General features: G+C 45.4%; 1 protein-coding gene across 1 annotated transcript in view; it reads left to right on the top strand.

Annotated features, from left to right (window-relative positions):
• Positions 1–15,713, top strand: part of PEDS1 (plasmanylethanolamine desaturase 1) — a 47,241-nt gene extending 31,528 nt beyond the window's left edge. The window contains exons 4-7 of the mRNA XM_056844882.1: positions 5,728–5,819; positions 8,656–8,800; positions 13,374–13,586; positions 15,198–15,713. Coding sequence (XP_056700860.1) covers positions 5,728–5,819; positions 8,656–8,800; positions 13,374–13,586; positions 15,198–15,319 — 572 coding nt within the window. The 3' untranslated portion in view covers positions 15,320–15,713. The remainder of the gene's footprint in view (positions 1–5,727; positions 5,820–8,655; positions 8,801–13,373; positions 13,587–15,197) is intronic.
• Positions 15,714–19,871: the final 4,158 nt, after the last annotated feature.

Raw genomic sequence — 19,871 nt, 5'->3', positions numbered from 1 at the left:
TATGAAAGTGAACATAGGCAAGCCTGTGGTTCACTGATAGAGCATCTGCTTGGCGTGCAGAAGGTCCCAGGTTAAGTCCCCAGCATCTCCAGTTTAAAGGATGAGGTAGCACATGAAAGACCTCTACCAGAGACTCTAGAGAGCCGCTGCCAGTCTGAGTAGACAATCCCGACTTTGATGGACCAATGGTCTGATCCAGTATAAGGCAGTTGCATGGGTCCATGTGAGAGGCTACCATTTAGTTTTTGACTTTTCTGGCGTAGTTGGCAGCTGTGAACATTTTAATTTGGTGTATTCGCCTAGTCAATTGGGAGTCATCCATCCTCATACTTCCCTGAAGAGTCCTGTTGACTTCCTATGCAATATGTCTTATCCACATGATAAGAAGGAAGAACAGGAATTAATTCTGGAATGTTGCTGAATTGCTGCTCTAGTGTTCTACTTGTACTTTTCACACTAAATACAGAAAAGTGGCAGTATGTAAGGCCACCCACATGGTTTTCTGAGAACATCAGGAGACCTGTTGAGTCACTCTTTCCATTCGTTTCAGAAATTCAAAAATTGCTAGCTAATCAAGTTCATGAGGACCGCTGTTGAATTGCACTAGACTTCATACTGAACACAAGCCAACTTATTGGTACTTACTGCTGTACTATGGAATAAGAACCCTACTTGAACATAAGAGGGTAGCTTTCTTGCCTCATAAGCTTTGCTAAATCATGTTTGTAGGTATCCCTAACAGCTCCCACTTTTCTTCCTTCCCCCCCTGCTTCCTGTATCCTGCAAGCACTTCCAAATGTAGGTGTTCTACCCTAGAAGCCCACATTTTAGTCACTGTGTAGCAAATATCAATACCATACCTTTTGCTTTGAGTAGAAGGTAATCTGAACTCCTGTGATTAGGAATTTGGAGGCCAGGATTGCTAGCTTACTCTAAAACAGCCTGGTTGGTTATTGTGCCTATAATTGTCTCACGATGTACAGAAATAGGCCACGCAAGTTTTTCAGAGCTAGCTTGGAGATCAGTATTATCTCCTGGTTCTGTCCCCAGGGGAAGCAGCCATTATAACAGGCTGGGGGCGGGGGACTGGTAGTCCTATTGTTAGTCCCAGGTGTAGTAAACTACGTTCTTGCTTCATTACTGTAGTCCAGTTACCTTGGATGACTGAAAGACATCTTGGGACCAAACTTGATGTGATCAGGATGGTGGTTAATCTGCTTGCTCTGATAAGAATAAGATAAGCAGAAGTTGTTGGTTGGGAAGTCAGGGGTCCTGAAGGTCACGGTGCTCCTCACTTTTTATGGGGTCCATCTGATGTTGGCTGACTCAGTCAAGAACCCACAGATGATGCTTCTCCAGCAATAAAGACGGATCAGGCAAGCTGATGCAGCTGCAAAAAAATGGCATTCTGCCTTACGCCACTTAGCTCGGAAAATGGCCTCCTACCTTGACTTGGTCAATCTGGCCACATTAATCCATGCTATGGTTATCTCAAGGCTGGACTACTGTAATGCTTTCAATTTAACGGCAATTCTGCAACTGCAGTTTGTAAAGAACACTGTGGCCTGGCTGCTTTCTGTTGCCAAGTAGAATCTACATACCATTCCCAGTGGTGGCCCAAAGTGGCTTACATCGTTCTCTTCTCCATTTTATCCTCACAACCACCCAGGGAAGTAAGTTAAGGGTGAGTGTGTGCGACTGGCCTAACGTCACCCAGGAAACTTCTATGGGAGATTTGGGATTTGACCAAGAACAAGGGGTACAGAGTACCAGAAGTTTGAAAAACTTGAAGCATCAAAAAATACCAGATGGTGCTTATATAATTCAAAAATTGCAAAATGTAATGTAAAATAAAAATGATTATTATTACAAAAGTACCATAATATGTCCACAATTCAAAAATGGCAACAAATAGGAGCACTATTTAAAAAATGACAAGCCATTTACAGCAAATAACAATTTCAATACATATATCATATACAACTTCAGTATGGCAATTCTATAGAAGCTCGAGAAGGGCACACAACAAAAGACAGGATGCCGGCTAAGTTCCTTTTTCAATGTATGAATCCTCATCAGTCATGAACGACCTTGCACTGGTTAATTTGGAAGCCACAAAATCAAAACCAAATTCATAGTATGTAGTGCGATATAACTTCAAAAGACATTATAGCTTCTCCAAGGTTGATCTGTGTGAATATTGTATAAGCATGATGCACATTGTATATGCATAATGTGAGTATTATATATGCATGATACGTATACATCATGCATATGCAAGACTCAATCATGCATATACTTCATGGATATACAATGTGCATGTGTATACATCATGCATAGGAGCAGAGCTGTGGCAGCAGAACTTAACGAGAGAGCTGGCCCTGCAGGTAAGTAGCTCCAATGCATTTAAGGGCTTTGTTGCCGATAGCTAGCCCTTTGAACTTAATTCAGTAACTAAAAGGTAACCAGTGGAATGTCTGCAGAATGGGAATAAATGAAGCAAATACTTTCTCACTCTGAGACGGAGGGCATCTTGGAGACAGATGGGTGATTCCTTTCTGGTGCTAAGGTCAGGCAGGAACTAATTGATTTTCTACTTCCTGCTTCCTGCCTGGAATTCCTGCTTCCTGCCTGTGTGGCATTCAAATACATCCAGAGTAATTTCTGTAGGGAGAGATCATCGTTTTGTTTCCACAGGGTGTATTCTTCCGTATATGCTATCTCTATGATCAGCTCAGTTTCTGCAGACTTTCCGGAAGTCCAAAAGCCCTCTGAATATTTGGAGAGTAAACAATTGCTGCCCTGACCTGGATGGCCCAGGCTAGCCTGATCTCGTCAGATCTCAGAAGCTAAGCAGGGTAAGCCCTGGTTAGTATTTGGATGGGAGACCACCAAGGAATACCAGGGTTACTGTGCAAAGGAAGGCACTGGCAAACCACCTCTGTTCGTCTCTTGCCATGAAAACCCCAGAAAGGGGTCGCCATAAGTCGGCTGCGACTTGAAGGCACTTTACACACACACACACACAAACAATTGCTGGAAAAGGGTAATCAGTGTAGGTGTCAGTGCATTCAAATATAGTGTTAAAGTTCTTTGCAACCGTTTGAATGAGTTCCTGGTTATGCTCTGTAACAGATTACCTTGATGGTAGTTCTACTATGTAAGTCTTGCATAACCTTCACAATGTATTCTAAGGAGGAAATGGGTTCTCCCTTGGCTTCAGGTCTTGATTGTTCATGGTGCAAGTATACTCTAAACAAATGCAACAAATTACTCTGCTTTTAACTAGCCGTAATATTTGACAGTGAGTGCAAACCCATTCTCCAAGGGGATGGAGAGAATGGGTTTTGCGTAATTCTGCCTATTCCACATTGCTTAGGCGTTCCTTAGAGTTGTCAGAAGAAACTTAAGCTCTTGGCTTGCAGGTGGAAGATGCCGGGGAGCGGGGAGGGGGGCAGAAACCCAAGCTGTCAAAAGCTCAAGGGTTCTCTGTCTGAACTGAAAGCCTGGAGTAAGTTTTCGTTGACTTACAAAATCCATAGCAACCCCCAGTGGCTTATTGCCGCTGAAACTAGAGGTAGAAGTGCTTTGAAATGGATGGAGATTATTTCTAAGCAGAGTTAGACTCTGCGGCTGCAGTCATAAGTTCACTGTTGAAAGTAAGCCTCCTGGAAGCCAGCTGGACCTCACTGAAGCCAGTTGGATCTATACCTGGGTTGGTGTGCACAGGGCAAAAGCCTCAACTTGCTTCAGCTGACTCTGAGGGCTGAATTCTACTCTCTAAAGGGAGATTTTAAAAACCATTTTTGCAACTAGAATGTGGTTGCAAAATGAACCAGTGTCTGGCTTTGCATTAACCCCCAAAAAGTGTCATCCCTGTCTTTTATTGTACAAATAGACAAAGAATGAGCATTGCACAACCAAAAACACCGTTCTGTCTTTTGGGCTGTTCTTCTTTGCTGCCTGGAATCCTGCTATTTCTGAACAAAATCCTGTTAACTGGATTTTAAGAGTGTTGATCTAAGTGACCTCAATGGGAAGGGAAGTTTGGCTAGTCAAGCGTGATGGAACTCACAGGGTGTTGGATTTGCTTGTGACTGAGTACTGATTATATGTGGTTTCTGGTTAAGAAGGTAATGCAAGTATCCCTATGCCTTCCCCACTGCATTGGCCTTCAAAAGAAAGAATAGGTCACCTTTTTCCAGCAGGTGGTTCAGGAAGTGGGGGGGGGGATGCTCCCTTCATGCATTTGTCCAGTCTTTACTTATCACAACTCCGCAAAGGAAGGGGATCCCTAGGCATCTTATCACAAGCCTAGCACTTCTAATTCATGTATGTCTCTGTTCCCTAAGCAGAACATGATTAACTGCCCAGTTAATCGCAGAGAAAGGTGGACTATGAATAACATAAAATAAAAACATAGAATAAAGAGTAAGGGATAGTGGTGAGAGGCTTTATGTACATTGGGGAGACAGCTTGGTGTAGTGGTTTGGAGCGGTGGACTCTGTCTGGAGAACCGGTTTTGATTCCCCACTTTTCCTCATGAGTGGCAGACGCTAATTTGGTGAACCGGGTTGGTTTCCCCACACCTGCACATGAAGCCAGCTGGGTGACCTTGGGCTAGTCACAGTTTTCTTCAAGCTCTCTCAGTCCCACCTACCTCACAGGGTGTCTGTTGTGGGGAGGGGAAGGGAAGGTGATTGTAAGCCAGTTTGATTCTTAAGTGGCAGAGAAATTTGGCATATAAAAACCAACTCCTCCTCTTTTGTGAATAGAGCCTACATGCCCTTGGGAAGAGGCCACAGCTCCCTGGTAGAGCTTCTGCTGGGTCACAAGTTCAGTTTCCAGCATCTTCAGTTAAAAGGATCAGGTAGTAGGTGATGTGAAAGGCCTTGACCTAAGACCCTGGAGAGCCTCTGCCAGTCAGAGTAGACAATACTGACCTGGAGGGGTCATTGGTCTGACTCAGTATAAGATGTGTGTGTTCAAGTGAGTCTCTGGCAAACAGAGGTGTGTTCTTAATGTTCAGGTAGAAATGGGAAGGGGCCTTGTCCTTAAAAGGTTTTGCTGGCTCATCAGAAGCATTGTGCATGGGGCACTGCATGGGATTCTTTCGTCCGTCCGTCCTTTCTTCCGTCCGTCCTTTCTTCCGTCCGTCCTTTCTTCCGTCCGTCCTTTCGTCCGTCCGTCCTTTCGTCCGTCCGTCCTTTCGTCCGTCCGTCCTTTCGTCCGTCCGTCCTTTCTTCTGTCCGTCCTTTCTTCTGTCCGTCCTTTCTTCCGTCCGTCCTTTCTTCCGTCCGTCCTTCCTTCCTTCCTTCCGGATTTCTGTGACTAGTACCACCAGGCTTTCCCTAAAAAATGCCTGACTGGGTTGAGCCATGAAGTCTGGGGAAAATGGTTTGCCATTATTTTTCCTCCCATGTCTATTTCAGGGAGAGCAGGATTTAGTGTATGTGGGTTTAGTGTTTCTAGGTGACTCCAAAACAGGAAGGAGGGTGTATTTATTTTTATTACATTATTACATTTATAGCCCGCCCTCATTCCCAGCCAGGCCTGGCTCAGAGCTGGTTTATCAGATGCTGACTGCTTTGCATACAAAGTGGCACCTAGATCACTATTAGCAATTAGTTGATGTTTTTTTTTTTGTAAAGCCATTGGTATACTACTTTGAATGCCTAGCGATTCTCTTTATCCTGTCTCTTCTCTCCTTGCCCCCTTCCCTTAAAGTTGCAGGAGTCATTACTGCAGATTTCATTTCGGGTCTTGTGCACTGGGGAGCGGACACCTGGGGATCTGTGGAGCTGCCAATAGTTGGAAAGGTTTGACTTTATTATTGTTGGGGAAGTGAGGATCGCCTAGAGTTTTTATTTATTTAGAAATTCATCTGCTGCTTTTGTGAGCCTCCTCAGACTCCTCCTATGGAAAGCAGAAAATGCCACAAAACAATGATGTTTGTAATCAGTAATAAAACAGGCCACAGGTATAAAAACAGCATAAAGTAATATTCAGCATCTTCAAATGAGATTCATAAAGTAGCACCCAGGCTAGAAGTAGACCATAAAAACAACTCAAAAAAGATGGAACTCCCTCCGTTAAAAGCCTGGGTAAAAATAAGGGAACTTGGTAGCGGGGTTCTTCCAAAGGCGAGGTGCCACTACTGAAAAAGCCCTGTCTGTGATCGCCATCTGCCTCACCTCTGCAGGTGGGGGCACTGAGAGCAGAGGTTTGGGAAGATAATCTTTAGTGGGCAGAACAATACAGGAGGAGGTAGACTTTCAAGTACCCTGACTGCAAGCCTATTCGAGTGTTAAAGCAACACTTTGAGTTGTTCCGAGCAACACTTATGATTGACTGTTTGAGGTCTGATTGGCTGTGCAGATTTTTTTTAAAAAATGTTGCTTTGGCAGCAGCTGCCACCACAGCACAAGGACTGAGACGGTGTTACTGAAGTGAAGCTGTGGCAATCATGTTGTGGCTGGCCCCACATCCTGTGGCAACGTTTTTGTTGCCGCATCCACCCTGCTGTGTCAAGAGTTCCAAATGCGCCCACAGGCTCAGAAAGGTTGGGGACCCCTGCTGCAGCAGCTGGGTCAGCTGGAAGCTTGTAGAGAGGATAGGCTTTCTTAGGCTGTTCTCAGACTTGGATTTTTCAGGGAAATTCGGTCTGTCCGAAATTTGATGGCACGCAGGAGACTTGTGGTAAAAGTTCAAAACAACAGGAATTTGTTTATAACAGAAAGGCAGGATGAGGGTTTAGGCAGGTAAACTTGGATTTCAGAAAGGTATTAGGATATTCCACAAAAAAAAAAAAGTAGGCGCTTCACAATAATATGTATTTACACAAGAGAGGTCTGGTTCTTCTAGATCACTGGTTCCCAACCGGGGGTCCGCAGACCCCCAGGGGTCCGCGAGAACTAAATTAAGGTCCGCAAAACAAAGTTATAAACCCATAATAAATTAATATTTTCAATTAAAAGTTCTCTATTATAAAAATATATTCAAATATTATTCTAAGTTTAATGTTTAACTAACAGTTATGATTAAAGTTTATTTTCTAATTCTCTGAATTTTTATTTTGAACCTTGGGGTCCCTGCACTGAACAAAAAAGTCCTAGTGGTCCCTGGTCAAAAAAAGTTTGGGAACCACTGTTCTAGATGGTATGGCTAAATACACTTCAGGATGCTAGATCTTTGTTTTCACTGAGAGGCCTGTTTTTGTTTGCCAGTTTCTTGTTTAGATTTCACTTGAGTTGACTTTAAAACACACTCCAGTTTCAGATTCTGGATTAAGGAACCGCACGGCACTCTTCCCCACAGTTTAACGTCTGAACTGGGCTGGGATTACTCAGGACTCTAGAGACTAATTCTCCTCAACCTTACTTTAGGGATCACTCAATACACCTGAGATTGTTTGTTTATTTGGCTTGTATGCCGCCCTTTCCCGACTTTCAGTCGGGCTCAGAGCGGCTCACATCATATTAATACAGTTAAACCCCCAACTATTTACAATTTAAAACCATAGATTGATTTAAAAATTCCCAAGCGCCCTCAAACCACATCACAGAACCCTTGTGGGGACCTCTACAGAGAGAGGAACCAAAAAACAATAAACACTTTCAGAAGGGAGGGATGGGAGCTACAAAAATAGGATAAATAAATAAAGAGGAATAGGAGGGGAAGACAGGGAGAGGGAGGTCAGCAAGATGGAAGCCGTAGCTGTCTTTAGTCTTACAGGCCCTGCGGAATTACTTCCCTCTCCCTGGCTTTTGGGAACTCTTTCCCCCCAGAGCTAACTCCCAATGTCAAAAACCCAGACTGACACTATTCACTCAGAGTTAACATCCTTATGACCTAGTTGCTGATTCTGTATTAATCAAACAACTTAAAATCGTGTTCCTTTATGTTTCACTCCTGAGGACTAATCCTCACACAGCGGCCACTAGCTTCTCAGAGCTCTGCCTGTCCTGAACTCTGGAGCCGAACTGAACTTCTCACTGGCTGAGAGCTGAATGTCACACTTTCACTAGCCGCTCTCAGGACTCCCTTTAGCTGTCAATCAGCTGCCTCTAAGGCAAGAACAGCTTCCTGGTTTCTATTGCCTTCATCACACACTGTTAAATGTTTCGAGGAGCAGAAGATATAACTTGATTCTGGGCTGCCGTTCAGCAGGGGAAACTGCAGAAATAGCTGCAGCAGCTAAGTTAGGAGGCTTGGGGAGCCTCTCTTCTCAGAGGTTTTTTTGCAGCTGGCAGGTGTTAAATAGAACAGAACTGAAAAGGCCCACCCCTTTTGTTGTCTGTCAGCACATCTGTGGGAGCATTCCTTCAGGCTTGCTAAAAAGCTGGACAATAATAGCTATAGCATCCAGATCACAGGAGATTGGGGGAGGGGGGGAAGGGTTAGAACAAACAACTTTGGGAGGAATGGGGACACCATCCTTAAATCATCTGATCCCCATGTATAATATGCTATTAGAAGTTTTTAAACCACCAGGCAGATAGAAGTGGTCATTTCTGTATCTGCAAGTTCAGTATATTTGGGCAGGCAGAGTAATAATAATAATTAAAAAAAAACGTATGTTGGTTGGGAACTTTTGGTATGTTAAAGCTGACAAAAAATCAAACATCTGACTTTGATTTCTCTCCTGTTTTTTAGGCTTTTATCAGACCTTTCAGAGAACATCACATTGACCCGACTGCAATTACCAGACATGACTTCATAGAGACCAATGGAGATAACTGCATGTTGACCGTGGTTCCACTAGCAAACATGGCCTACAGGCTAGTTTCTTTATCGCCAGGTAATATCAGAGCCCGTGGTACAGAGTGGTAAGCTGCAGTACTGCAGTCCATGCTCTGCTCACGACCTGAGTTCGATCTCAACTGAAGTTGGTTTCAGGTAGCTGGCTCAAGGTTGACTCAGCCTTCTGTTCTTCCGAGGTCGGTCAAATGAGTACCCAGCTTTCTGGGGATAAAGGGAAGATAACTGGGGAAGGCACTGGCAAACCACCCCGTAAACAAAAAAGTCTGCCTAGTAAACGTCAGGCTGTGACGTCACCCAATGGGTCAGGAATGACCCAGTGCTTGCACAGGGGACCTTTACCTTTTTAATATAGTCAGTGAGTAAACTAGACTTGTGGCCTCCATGAAGTAGGGTGCACAGGCCCTTTGTCCTCTGTTAAGCCAGTTAAACAGCAACAGCAAGGAAAAGAGAAAGTCACTGTGAACACAGTTAAAGGTCTTTAATTGGCCAGTTGAGCACCTTTCCCTAAGAAGGACCCACACCATCCAGAAAATAGGCTAATGGGTGGGGGGGAGTGGTACTCAGCATGTTCTGAGTTGGGATTGCACTCCATTTAAAGGATTAGGATTGCTGCTTGGGACTGCTTTTAAATCAGCATTGGGTATGGATGCCTATTTAACTCACTTCGGTTGGTGTACCGGCTGCTGCCCTCCCTGGAACAAAACTGATCTTGCCACAGACACCTATGCATTGGTAACTTTCATGTTGAAATCTGTAATGGGTACCTAAATTGTAATGGGTATTCGTGGCTGCCTGCGTAAAGCGTTGGGAAACTTAAGCTGGTTGAAAATACAGTGGGTGTCTGAAGAAGTGAGCTGTGGCTCATACCCTGTCGGGAATTTTGTTAGTCTTTAAGGGTGCTACTGGACTCTTGTTCTTTTCCACTGCTGCAGACAAAACTAACACGGCTACCCATTTTGATCTATCTCAGTGGCCAGTGGTTAGACTCCCTATAATGTAATCTGTCCATTGTATTTTTAACCAGCTTAAGTTTCCCTATACTTTAATGATTGTCAGCGGGTTTCCGTTGGATCCTCCAGAACTGATCACATACTGGTTGTGTGCCGTGCAAAGTGCTTTGCTTCTTGTGTCATACAGAGAGAAGGACAAACCAAAAACGAAATACACTCCTCCCGAACTGGAAATGATTACCCAAGCAGGAATATGCTTCAGAGATTTCAGCTTCTCCCAAAGGGAAATTTTTAAGACAACAAAATAGCAAGAGGGGATGGGGGGGAGGGATTGTGAAAGGTCTACTTTGTGCAGGAGGGGCAGCTAAATGGGATCTCTCTCCAAAAGAAAGGAGGCTGGCTGACCCTCCCCAGCAACTATTCCTGTCCATCCGCCTGGCAATGCAGGAGGAGCTCAGAACAGCATCCAGTGCTTCTCCTTGGAGGCAGGAAAAGATTCAGACACTAGACCAGCGGTTCCCAAAATTTTGGGGCCACCGCCCCCTTGGTCCCACAAACTCAACCCCAGCGCCCCATACCCTGTCCTATAAAAAGCATTATTCAAAATAGGGATTTTCCATAACTCACTAAAGAAGATAATAACAACACTTCAAAACAATAACAATTAATTGCACATCTATTCAAAATCAAATTAAAACTTATTAAAACTTTTTAGTTGAAATTTATTCAACAAAACTTAAACTTGATCCAGTGGTACCAGCTCTTCAAAGTCTGGGGAAAAAATTCTGACACCCAGTTTGCCAGCGTGGTGCCATAGTAAATTAGTGAACAACACAGTTGAAGGGGACCACCTCTAGCGCCCCCCCTTGCTGCCCCCTTGCCTCTTAGTGCCCCCTAGGTAATCCCCCCGGGGGTGGTACTGCCCACTTTGGGAACCACTGGACTAGACTAACTGGGATTTGCGATCTCTAATCTAATTAGAGTACCATCTGCGATCTCTAATATGTGTGGCAGATTTAATGGGTTTGTCCAATAAGCTGGTTTAAACAAACCAAGGTCGATTGATCTGAATGTAACCTCTGTGTTGCTCTTCTTTAAGCTTGCTTATTTTTTAATGGTGACTTGTGAACCACTATAGGGGGACTGAGTTGTACAGTAGAAATGTTTGATAGTGTGGCAGATAAAAAGTGTAAATAAGATTCAGGTCTGTTGGTGGTACCTCCAAGATTAAAGGAATAGAAAAACCAGGCAGCTCATGCAAGTGAGCCATGCTGTATACTAAGGAAGATTCTTTCCAGACCTGAAATATTGTGATCATTTTGATTCTGCACGTGCATGAAAGCCTAGCCAAACCTTTGAATTTGTTGCATTCAGTGACAAAAATGATCCCATTACAAACTGACCACTACTCGTAAGAACATTTCAGAGATATAGAAACATGGCACAACTTTTTTAAGCAGATGGGAAAATGAGTTCTGCTTTCTGGAGTGACCTAAAGGTCAGTTCACACTTGGCCTGGTGTCCCGAGTCCTAAATGCCATGAAGTATTAAGGCAGGGGTGGGGAACCTCCGGCCTGTGAGCTCATTTTATCCGGCCCCCGGCTCGCCTGCCAAGGCCTGGAGCTCCAATGAGCTAGCTGTTGCTAGCCGGAGTCTCTTCTTGGCACTTCAGGTTTTGCTGGGAGGCAGGAGCGCATGCTGGCCCCGAACCTTCCCCCTCCCAGCTTGCCTTTGTCTGTGGGGCGTGGTAATCCCCTGGCCACACCCCCGTGCCGCAAGCTTTTGTGCCACCAGGGCCTTGCCAGCCTGCACGCTGGCCGTGCTACCTGCTCGGGGCCCCTGTTCAGCCCTCCCCCTGCTCAACCCCACCCCTGGGCGCCCCCCCGAGCTTCAGCCTAATGCTGAGGTGGGGTTGAGACTCGGACCTCCGGGGCCTCGCCAGCCTGCATGCTGGCTGTGCCGCCGGCTTAGTGAGCCCCTGTGTGCGTGGCCGGGTTCATGCAGGAAGGAACCTGGGACCTTCTGCAAGCGGGTGGGTGCATTTGTGTGGGTGCGGGGGAGGGGGGGACCGGGAAGGAACCTGGGACCTTCTGCAAGCGGGTGCGTGCCTGTGTGTGTATGCGCTCGGGGGGGGGGGGAACCGGGAAGGATTCCATGTTCCTTCCCGGCTCCCCCCCTCCCCTGCACGCATGCACACACACAGGCACGCACCTGCTTGCAGAAGGTCCCAGATTTTTTCCGAGTGGTGGGGGGAGGGAGAAAGATGCTTCCCTTCCCCCAAGGCTTGACCCTACAGCCGCGGTGTGCAGGAACGTCGCAGCACACTTAAAAACCCCTTTCACTGCCTCAGCTGTTCCTGCATGCCGCGGCAGCGTGCGCAACCGGGCTTCAACCTTCCCACCTCCCTACCCCGCCCCCAGAGTCGCCTAATCGCTTCCCGTGCGGCTTGGCTTCTTCTTCCCCCCTCCCTCTTGCCACTCAACAGCTGACAGGCGGCGAGAGGGGGGGGGTGAAGAAGCCAGCCGCTCCCGGGAGCTGATTAGGCGCTCTGGGTGTGGGGCAGGGTGGGGAGGCGGGAAAGTTGAAGCCCAGTTGCGCGGGGTTGCTTGCGCCGCCAGGTGTGTGTGGAGGCTTTTCTCTCTTTTCTTCCTTTTTCTGTCACTGCTTTCTCTCCCTTTCTTCCTCTTTTTCTGTGTCTTGGTCTGTCACACTCTGTCCTTTTCTTTTTTTCTGTCCTTTTCTTTCTCCCCCTTCCTTCCTCTTCTTTCTCCCCCTTCCTTCCTCTCTTCCTCTCTTCCTCTCTCTCCCTTCTGCCATTTATGCATGGGAGGTTTTGCCTTGGATTTGCCACTCTCTAGACTAGATGCACATTTTCCCGATCTGAATTCTCAACTCAACAGTAAGCCCCCATGCAGAGTTTTGAGAATTCAAATGGGAAAATGTGCATCCAGAGAGCAGCAAATCCAAGGCAAAACCTCCCATGCATAAATGGCTTTTCTTTCTGTCTTTCTGTCTTCCACCCCAAAAACCTCCCTAGCCTCTCCCCTCCCACCCACCCCACCCCCCGCCTGGAGATCTACAACTGGTATGGCACCAGTATGGCCCCCAAATGATGTGATAAATATGCAAATGGCCCTTGGCAGAAAAAAGGTTCCCCACCCCTGTATTAAGGTAAGGTGCACACGCCCAATTTCTCAAGGATGCAAATTGGATAAATGCTGGAGAACCGCAATTTGGCTTCTTGCAGTGTATCCTTGAGTGTTTAGAGATGCATATAAAATAAGTTTCCACAAAAATTGCGTGTCTTGCTGAATCACTTCCTCCCTGTGCAACAGTACTCATATTACAACATTAGATTCCCTCGCTAGTTAGTTTCCCAGGGGTGTGGAGGTGATGTTTGTCGTGAGGTTTCAAGCTGTTGATACACTGATCACCCTGTTACACTTCAGAATGGTATAGTGGAGAAGGAATAATCATTCGATGACTGCACTGCCGCAAAATGCATTGCTTAAATCTCATTAGCCCAAATTTCATACCCAAATTGGTAAGGAATGTGAACCGTGGTTGGTTGTGGGCTTCTGGTGTTGCCACAGTTTGTACTGGACACCTGTTGGGTTAGTGAATAGAATTGAGCCTGTTGTCTTTTTTTGCTTTTTTCAGAAGCATTACACCAAGGGTGCCCTTGGGAGTGTTACGTCTTTTCCCTGGCTATACTTGTCACCCTGACAAACCAGATTCACAAGTGGTCTCACACCTATTTTGGTCTTCCTTGGTGGGTCGTCTTTCTGCAGGACTGGCACATCATCCTGCCACGGAAACACCATCGAATCCACCACGTGTCTCCTCATGAAACCTATTTCTGTATTACTACAGGTAAAGGAAAATAATTAAGTTGCAGTAGTAAACTTATATCGTAATGCACTTGGCAGAACACTGACTGGGCACCGTCCCCCCGATGCACAGTGGAAGGAACAATATTTCCTTCCTGTGCCAGCCCCTAGTGAGTGTTTATGGGGCACCCCATCTGGCACAGCTTTGGGGAGACGGGGGGCTGGCAGCTGCTGCAGCTGAAAGAGTGGGGGATTTTCAGTTCTGCTTGCACTAGCACAATGCGCACTGTTTATTAAAGCGTCATGTGTTACCATGTGAATTATGCAATTATTTTCAGCACTACCATATTAGATGTGGAGCATTCATAATTTGGCTTTGCCAACATTTATCAAATGGATGTTTGATGTTGTTTGCCGTTACAGATAACTGTTATTTGACAATACAGGATTTCCAGGTTTGTTACCAAGACAGTGTGTTTGCTAAATAGTTATGCAGTGGAACCTAGTATTTGGTCACTGACTGCTTATTTGATAGCTGGCACATACTCTCTTCAAGTTGAGAGCATTCATATTTTTATCATACTCCAAAATTTGAAGTCAGGTGCTAGAGCTTTACTAGCATTGCCTGCAGGGGAAAGAATTCAACTTCTTTTCATTTAGAATAGTATAGAGAGCCAGCATGCTGTAGTGGTTAAGAGCGGCGGACTCTTAATCTGGAGAACCGGGTTCGATTCCCCACTCCTCCACATGAAGCCAGCTGAGTGACCTCGGGCCAGTCTCAGTTCTCTTCGAACTCTCAGCCTCACCTACCTCACAAGGGGTCTGTTGGGCGGAGGGGAGAGGAAAGCCATTGTAAGCCACTTTGAGACTCCTTACGGTAGAGAAAAGTGGGGTATAAAAACCAACTCTTCTTCTTCTATTGTATTGGTGTGAATAGTGTCCAGCAGCTGTCATCTGACCTATTTTTTTTAACCCTGCATATCAGTCCATTTTCCTTGGCAGGGTTATGTAAACCTTGTTTCCTAGCACCCATCAGGAACTGTGAAAAATTTCATCTGCAGGCTGGCAGGTGGCAGATCAAACTGGATAGGCAGCCTCCCTGGTTTTGAAAGAAGCCCTTTAATAGTTGTTAGTGAGACTTTGGCTTGGTTACAGACCTGATGTTTTCTGCCCATGGACAGCGATTTCCAATCCCCCCACCCCACCCTGAGGCAGCCCCAAATGCCTCCTGAAATCCTGTTCTTAGGGAAAGAGGACACCTGGAAAGTATTTTGGGGGGCGTTTCAGACTTCTGCTTGGGAAGGCACCGGAAAATCTCCCTCTGTGGGTAGAGATCCTTGCGCGAGTAGAAATGTTAGTCTGGATCCAAACCTTTTAGGTTCTTTTAAGTCAAACCAGTAGCATGTGAAGCATGTATAGTTTTTAAAATTAAGCATTGCCAGTGAAAGGCTTTAAACAGCAATAATATACAAACACATCTGAAGGTCCTTTGAACAGCAGGACTTCTCTGGAAGCACGCATGGGATTGGACTGCACATCTGAGACCCAAATCTTAACGCCTTCCGTTATTTTGCGTTGTGTCTGAATTCTAGCATGTACAAACTATCTGTCTTAATTTGGCATCCTTACCCTCTCTCCTTCTATAATCTTTCAGGCTGGCTCAACTATCCATTAGAGAAAATCGGATTTTGGAGGTTCCTGGAGAATATCATTCAAAGACTGACAGGAGAAAAACCTAGAGCAGACGATATGAAATGGGCTCAGAAAATTAAATAACTCTTTGACAGCTTCTGCAGCCCTCCCATCTGTTGCCAATATTTTTAAAAGAGAAAAAAAAGCCATCAGCCAAATTAAAGACTTGCAAAAGAAATAATGGACTAAAGCACAATGCTTTTTTTATAAAATGTGCTAACAGACCAGTTAAAGGACTCACTCTTCAAAATAATACTTGAAATGCAAATGGTTTTTTTTCCCATTTGTACAGAGCACCTTCTGTTAGCCACATCTCCTGATGTCGAACACACTCATCCTTGAGTCTCAAAAGCCATTAGTCGGAGAAGAACATCTACCACTTCTAGCAAGATAATGTCAGTGGCACAGTAAAAAAAAATGTGTTGTATCAACATGAATTACCACTTCGAAAGTAGTTTAAGACAGTGTGGGAGAACAAGGAGAGTGAGAAAGCACTATGTCTTCTAAAGGAGCGGATCCAGATTTACTGCATGAAATCCAGCCAGGGGAAAGGGGAGTCAGCGAAAATTGTCACCATTTAGTGCTTGGTACGCCAGCTAGTTGCTTCGTCTTGCTATCATGTCCAGCCCGAGTCTGTGGTGTGCAACAGATCATTTGAGAGTCTCACTCTGCTAGTGGATTAAGGATCCTTTTAATGTTGTCTTTCTCCTGAAATAAAACAAGTGTTTCACTTCTTTTTCCCTTGATAATCCGAGCAGACCGTTGCTGTGTAAACCTGTGACTGCCTTGGTGGGGGGGGGGGGGATAAGCAGAGCACACTGTGGAAATGTCCAAGATCAACACTAGTGTTAGATCATTTTAGTGTTCAGCGATGCAGGGCGGGGATCCTTCTCAGTATGATTTCATCTTCCCATAATTATTGTTAAAAAGTAGTTCTAGAAAACCGGGCACATGCGTCATTTTAGACCTTAGAAAGGGATAGGTTAATGGTGTGTATTAAAGGTGCTTGCTCATTCATGTAAATATTTATAAAGCCTTAATTATTATTTTTTGGGTGTAACATGGAATAATGTTTTAATGTGGTCTGAATGTATATAAGGTATTTATAACAGTTCGATAATACTAATCACATTTGTTAAGTCTTGTTGGCAAGTCATCTTTCGTTTTGGTCGTTTCCGTAGCTCTTCCAAGTAATTAATTAACAGGCAAAATACAAGCCGGTCACGCTGATCCGGAGCAAGCCTGTTGTGCCAAGATTGGATTTTCTGCATACGTGTTCAGCAACTGTACCAGCAGCTGGGAGGAATGGGCAGCAACAGGGGAAAGGCATTTTCAGCCTCCCCTTGCTTTTGTAGTTTTTGCAGCGGCATCCGGTTATGGGGAAATGTGATGCTGGATTAAATGGGCCTCTGGTCTAAACCAGGAGAGACTCTTTATGTGCAGGAGACAGTTGAAAAATCCAGTGTTAATACAAAACAAATCTCCCCCCCCCCCCTTGATCTTGTTTATAGATCTTAAAACACTGCCCTTCCTGAAGAATTAGATGAACCATCTTTGGTAGACTTCATAATGCACTTAACATTAGCCGGTGTGGTGGTTAAGAGATAGAATGATGGTAGAGCAGCATAAGGTTACATCAGCAACGACAGGGATGGCTTCATCAAATAAGCTATGCCATAGGGTCCTGACCTGGATAGCCCCAGGCTAGCCTGATCTCATCAGATATCAGAAGCTAAGCATGGTTGGCCATGGTTAGTATTTGGACGGGCAACCTCCAAGGAATAGCAGGGTTGCGATACGGAGGCAAGCCACCTCCAAATATCTTTTGCCTTGAGAACCCTACAGGCTCACCATAAGTCAGCCGTGACTTGACGGGGAGCATGCGCACACGCCATAGGGTTACAGCTCAAGTGTCCTCACCAAACAAAATTAAACCCTCAGCTGCCTCTGGGCCTCCTGTCTGTTTTGCTGCTCAACTATGTGAGCTTCCTGGAAAGAAAGGGGTGTTTTAATTTACACACTACTGTGTATTGCGGCTTCCTGTAGAGCTTGTAGCTTTCAAAGGATTAATGGAAAGTGGTTGAGGAAGAAAGATAATAAAGTGCAGTTCGTGCTGGCCACGAACATTTATAAAGCGTTCCAAGAGGCTGGTTTTTCTCCTTGTTGCCGCTTGCCAATCCATATCAATTGCATCTGTGCTTTATAGGATGCTAAATGCTAGAAAGCAGCTTGGCCTTTCAGAAGTCCCCAGGGATTAGCTACGCTGGAGCTCTTCTTTTCTTAATGTGAAAGTTGCCCAAGACGGACGGAAGAAGCCGTAGAGCTGAAATACTGCTTATGAGACAGGAAGCAAAAACACAAATATTGCATCTCAGATAATAGGCAGGTGGAGGCGGAAAAGTTTTTTTTTTTTTTTAAAGAATCTGGATTGAAAGAGAATGGATCTCTGAATGGAACTGAAAATTGTGGACTTGATTGATTGTATGGTTTTTCCAATCAGACCTGGAGAGGTGTGCACAGCTTTAGGAGTGTTGGCCCATCTCCCAGACCTTGGGGTCTGTCTCTCCCTTTTTCTTTCACACAATTGCTGGAAGTGGCCGCGGGACCAGTGGCATGTTCAGGGGCCTAGAATCCAGCTCAGATTCTGACACTGACCCCATCTGCAGCTTGTCGCTTCCCCCATTTGTAACTGTTTGTAATTTGTTTTTATTCCATTATTTCCCCACAAGTTCAGAGTGGTGTAGGTCTAAAGGGAAGGTTCAGTACAACTTCTATAGCATTCTTGGGGATGCTTGCTTATTGTCCTCCCCCTACAATGTACTTTGAACTCCATGTGGTTTGCATGAGCCGAGCCACTGAAGCAACATCTATGGCTATTCCTTCCTCCCGTAGAATCCTCATACTCCTTTTATGGACAAATCTCAGTGTTGTGCAGGGTCCCAGGATGCTTGAAAATGAACAAACAGAGAAGAGCAATATATATATATATATTTAAACAACATGAAAGTTTCCAGAAGACCTATAATCATCTCTGCATTTAACAAAGTTCTGGACAACAAATCTACTTTTAAATGCATTTTTGTGGCACATACTAGATCCTATTAATGCTCCAATGCTAACTGTGGCTAAAATCAATCCTTCTAGGCCTTCCTAGAAGGCCTTTCATGCTGGCTGCTAGACACGAGCCAGGAAGCGAGCATGGGTGGAATCCTACAAGACAGCAGAGCACTCGCTAGTGGCAGAGCTGAGCAGAGCACAACCAGTCGGGAATATCGGTGTTCTCTGGTTGGTGGGAGGGAAGCAAGGTGCGGGCCACTCACTGGATGCATCTGTGAATGTCCCTGTCTCCCTCTTCTGCTTGCTGCCTTTTAAGCCCATTATTTTGAGCTGGGGAATCAACGTGAGGAACCACAGCAATGCTGATTCTGTGAACTTAAGCAGATTGTTAGAAGGAGGGCAGGAAGGGATGAGTCAGTGCTTGGCTCTCGAGGCCCTTTCTTACATGCCCAGAGGAATGCTGATGGCCACTTTGGGGTCAGGAAGCAATTTTCCTCCAGGCCAGATTGGCCAGGGATCCTGGAGGGTTTTGGTTGTTTTTTGCCATCTTCTGGGCCTGGAGGTCGCTAGGGTGTGAGGGTGGGGAGGTTGTTGTGAATTTCCTGCATTGCGCAGGGGGTTGGACTAGATGACCCTGGAGGTCCCTTCCAACTATGATTCTATGAACCTGAGATGACAATAAGAGGCAGGTAAAATAATGAATAGGAGCTCTGTGGCGCAGAGTGGTAAGCTACAGTACTGCAGTCCAAGCTCTCCTCATGACCTGAGTTCCATCCCGACGGAAGTCGGTTACAGGTAGCCGGCTCAAGGTTGACTCAGCCTTCCATCCTTCTGAGGTCGGTGAAATGAGGACCCAGCTTGCTGGGGGTAAAGGGAAGATGACTGGGGGGAAGGCACTGGAAAACCACCCCAAATACAAAGTCTGCCTAGTAAAAGGCAGGATGTGACGTCACCCCATGGGTCAGGAATGACCTGGTGCTTGCACAGGGGACCTTTACCTTTAAAATAATGGAAGGCAGTACTTCACAGGCAGAATCAAGAGATGAAGACCTATGAGGACTGGGAGAGTTTAGGAATAGATGAGGGCAAGGAGGCTGCTGAACATAGGTGATGGGAAGCTGGCTGGAAGTTTCAGGAGCAGCTCGACACCATCTCAGTGGAGTCAAGAGAAGAGGCTTCAGCCAGAGAGGTCAGGATAGCAGCAAGGATGGAGAGGAGTGACTGATGGCAAAGGGCAGTCTGTTCCCTGCTAGCTCCTCTTCTGGGCTCTGCTAATCCCACTACATTTTCTGTGCATTCAGCTATTCTTTTAGTCTTAATTATAAAGACAACCAGCAGATGAAATCAAAAGTTCTGAACGTGGTAGACCAACAGTCTGTCTAGACAGCGTCATGTAGATATATTTCAGTGTTGAGGTTAATACAGGGCCGATCCCTACAAGACCCAGAAGTTCCAGGTGTCCACGTATGTGAAAACACTACATATATCTTCAAATATGTGGAAGTTTCTTTAGAAGTGAGCTGTTTAAACATCACCCCTTCATTTCCCTGCTTTAACTAAAATTGCTTCTTGTTTAGCA

This window comes from Euleptes europaea, chromosome 2 (genome assembly GCF_029931775.1).
Source record: "Euleptes europaea isolate rEulEur1 chromosome 2, rEulEur1.hap1, whole genome shotgun sequence".
NCBI classification, from domain to species: Eukaryota; Metazoa; Chordata; class Lepidosauria; order Squamata; family Sphaerodactylidae; genus Euleptes; species Euleptes europaea.
Note: the sequence above shows the minus strand (reverse complement) of the source record. Positions and strands in the feature narration are given on the sequence as shown.